Genomic DNA, 3,939 nt, shown 5'->3' with positions numbered 1-3,939 from the left:
CTCATGAGCTATATCTTGCTTAATATTGATAGTGAAGGCCAAACTCTTTACTTTCATACAATATCAGCAATTACAGACTTTTTTGCATTTAATTAAAAGAACTTAGAAAAAATTAGAGAAAACATGCATTAAAATATAAGTACATTGGTTTGAAACTTAACAACAATTGTTTTAATTAGAAAGGTATTAAAATTAAGAAAGGGAAAAAAAACTGAAGGATAACTTAGACTTCAACGAGTAAGTATTCTGTTAGCACATCCCATAGAAATAAGTAATCTATACCGTTCATGGGTGTTTGGGAATTGCAACTCTTCTATTTATGGTGTAGATCACCTCACTGCTATAGAGATGATTCTGATAGGTTCCCTACTGGAATTCAACAATAATACCATGAACAAAACGTAAAAATATGCACGCCTGAAATGTAACAAGCAATAAGCAACAAGACTGGACGGCACGGATAAATACTAGTTATGAGTATAACATAAAGGCAACCACATGTAGAATCTCATACCCAATATACCCACGAATTATTTCCTTCCATTTTGAATGTGGTCACATTTCTACAATAATTTGCTCCTACTTTTTTTAGTGTAAGTGGTTGAAGGAAGGCCAAAATGTTCAAGGATCTTCTGTTGGGAAGCCACATGATCTCTCCTCCAAAATTGAGTGGTGGAGAGATTTACAAGGGTGTGCTTATAATCGTACAACAAACTGTTGTTGTCATGGAATTAAAAGGCTTGAGATATTGGTTGGTGCTTTTTATCAATCAAAAAGAGTTGTAGGTCACCAAGTAGTATGGTACTGTGTTGCACCTTAAAGAAGAGATATAATTGTAGTACACACTTATGTTTAAGGAAAATCAAGATGATGATTACAAAACGATTAAGCAATTATGTTAGATTTGGTATATTGATTATGGCTTTTAGCTTGTATATATTGAGTGTTAATCAAATTTGATCCAGTCAATTCATGTAGGGTAAAGACTAAAGAGAGGATAAGTTCAGTCTCAGTCAACTTAGGCTCAGTGAGAACTGACTATGAAGTTGCACGAGTACAACAATTCTAACTAAAATAATAAACTGAAAGGCTGCAACTCCTAAATGTAACATTCATTTTTGAAGCCACAATATACATGTTCTTTAAAAAACAATTATAGAATTTAAGGATTAATTGCGAATAGACCCCATGTACTATCGCTGAACAACTTACTATCCCTATATTTCTATTGTTGTAGATAGATTCCTCGAGTGCATTGTTGACTATTTTACCCTCCCGAGGAAATATCAGCTGGTTTATTTGCAACAGTACAACTACAGTACTAGTAAGTTCAGAGTCACATACCGCCAACGTCACTGTATGACTATACTTTGGTAATGTTAAAAGCTCTCTACATGCAACTCCATCACACACATGAAACATTATATATAAGTATATACTATATGATTTCCAATATGTGACCATGTGCATGAAATTTGGTAGTGAAAGGTGAGCATCTCTTTCACTCAACACATCTTTCTATCTTTTTCTTCTACTCTGTGGTCCTCTTTCTCGTTAGACTTCTTATCCAACCTCTCCTCCCTTCTACCTTACCCGCTAGGCCCACGTGGCTCGCCCCCGCCTTGCTGGACCTCTTCCAACGTGCCAGCTGGAGCAGTTGGCCAATCCGCTTCCGCCACCTCAGCGGACCTCTCGGCTTTACATGTTCAATCACCCTCTTTTGTGCCTTGGCCTCTGTTGATGATTGCCTTGTGATCTCCTGCTGCTTGCTCTCCCATGATGCTTGCCCGTTGTCTTCGAATTTGATCGATATGAATGAATCTGTTAAGATGTTACAGTTATTCAAAGGGAACTGTGGTAAGTGGTAACTAATATGAATATGCTTCGTTACTCTGTGGAAGTGGCCCTTAACTACAGGACCAAAAGGTGAAAAAAAAAAAAAGATCAACATAATTAATCTTTAGAACTTGTGCAGGCAACATATCTGAGACTATGACCAAGTGCTATAAACTTTAACTAAGGAAAAAAAAAGAGGTTTTACAAAAAGCTAGATACAGTTCTCTGTCAGAAAAAAAATAATATATTGAGAATAAGACCAAAAGGGATTCCCTTAAAATAAAATAAAAAAATAAAAAAATAAACACAGAGAGAGAGAGAGAGAGAGAACAAGAGCAGAAGAAGGATAAACATAATAGATCTTTAGAACTTGCGCAACAAACACATAAAGAGTATGACTAAATTGTATTAACTTAATTCAGAAAAAAAGGGTTTTCAATAAAAAAGCTAGATGAAGCTCTGTGTTGAAAAATAGAAGAAGTAAGATTTTGCAGGATGGGGTACTGACAACAAAAACAAATAATGAAGAGCTAATTCTCCTCTTCCCTTGCCTAAAATATACAGTGTTTGTGAAGAAAGCATATCTTACTTGTATCATATAATACTAAACATCATTAACAACTACTTGTGGAAAGAGCACAGGAACTGAGGCAATACCTTCAAGACTGTCAATGGAGCCTGGATCAGACTCATCATCGTCAGGCTTCTTTCGCCGAGACTCAAGTCTTAGAAGGAGCGAGCCCAAAGCGAAAACTTTAGGAAGCGTAATCGCAGGTCTCCTCCTGAGAACTCTGAATGATCTGCTGTCTCTGGACACGGGAAGATTGCCATGCTTTGATGCTAAACTGAGGAGCCTCTCCCTCAAGCAAGGGGCACATACCCCCGTCACCGCTTCTTTCGGGTGGAAATAGCAGCACGGATTGTGCTCATCTCTATAGATGTTCATTGTTGGCAAGAAACAAGGTAGAAAGTGGAGAGGAGTAAAGAAATGGAGAAAGATGAGGCAAAGTGTATAAACTAATAAAGTAAGGAGCATATATAAGTCTGAAAGTATACTTGGAAAGTTATATATATGTTGCTTTTCTGAGGAAGGAATGTGCAGAGACAAGAGGGAGTTTGAGATCTAAGGAGAGTAGAAGAGCCCACAACTAATGTCCAAGGCCACCTGTATTGTACTACTAGTTATTTTGGGGCCAACTTTGTAACCCTGACTTACTAATTTAGATCAGGTAAAACTATACCCTAACTTGGAGCTCAAACTAATATAATCAAAGTTGGGAGTTAGGATGCAAAAAGCCTGTGTTCTGATAGAAAGAAGCTTATGCACTATGCATAGCCGATTGCAGCAGCATTAGTAGATAATCATAATCATGCTGGGTAGAGGAAAGGGAGGAATGCAAATGTCAAAGATGGTCCAAAGTAAGCTTAGTGTGCCTAAGTAATTAAATTAAGAGCCTATAAAATTTGTTTTTCGTATACGCTAGAGTATGAAACTATAACCCTACCATCACAATAACTTCGGAGTTTTTTTTTATGCGGTGTAAGGGGCCTTTGGCATGATATCCAAACAAGTGTGATTTTCGCCGGCAACAAATTAAAAATGGGTTAAATAAAATACTGCTAGATGAGTATAGTTTTTTGGCCCATGAAAATGGACATTCAACATGCGGAGTGGAGTCATGTTAGACTATAAAAACTGTAAATCCTCAACACAACTATGAAATTTTGGCGCTGGGAAAGGGACCTCCGACATTGCAAAATGTGAACCTGAGCTACTGGATTCATAGAACAATAATGATCTGTTTGGATGGAGGATAGAGAGGGAGAGGGGAAGAGAAATCTAATTTTAACTTTGTTTGGGAGTTCCATTTAGGAGGGTAGATGAGGGGGACGAGGGGAAAATTTGAACCAAAATCTTACACCCCAAATTGAAGCGTAATGAAGGGAAAGGGAAGAAAGGGAAACAAGGGGAAAAGTTCTCATTCCTTCCCGTTCCTTAAGTCATCTCCCAAACACAGCATAAAGTAAATGAAAATGCTACATTTTACCTCTCTTCCAAGAGTTTCTAACAACAATAATTAAAAAAAGAGAGAGAGAATTGGT

At 37.3% G+C, this 3,939-nt stretch overlaps 1 protein-coding gene across 1 annotated transcript; it reads right to left on the bottom strand.

Annotated features, from left to right (window-relative positions):
• Window positions 1,293–3,033, bottom strand: LOC109839723. The gene is made up of 2 exons (XM_020408233.1): window positions 2,494–3,033; window positions 1,293–1,821 (listed from the first exon to the last, which is right to left on the bottom strand). Exons 1-2 carry the CDS (start codon window positions 2,870–2,872, stop codon window positions 1,532–1,534), a joined length of 669 nt encoding a protein of 222 aa, XP_020263822.1. The 5' UTR covers window positions 2,873–3,033; the 3' UTR covers window positions 1,293–1,531.

This window comes from Asparagus officinalis, chromosome 4, assembly GCF_001876935.1.
Source record: "Asparagus officinalis chromosome 4, Aspof.V1, whole genome shotgun sequence".
In the NCBI taxonomy this organism is placed as follows: Eukaryota; Viridiplantae; Streptophyta; class Magnoliopsida; order Asparagales; family Asparagaceae; genus Asparagus; species Asparagus officinalis.
This window is presented reverse-complemented; position numbering and strand designations above follow the sequence as displayed.

Coding starts and splice junctions, on each gene's coding strand:
- LOC109839723 (XM_020408233.1), bottom strand. CDS start 2,872: ATGCTCCTTACTTTATTAGTTTATACACTTTGCCTCATCTTTCTCCAT. Junction 1,822..2,493: donor CTCCATTGACAGTCTTGAAG/GTATTGCCTCAG, acceptor ACATCTTAACAG/ATTCATTCATATCGATCAAA.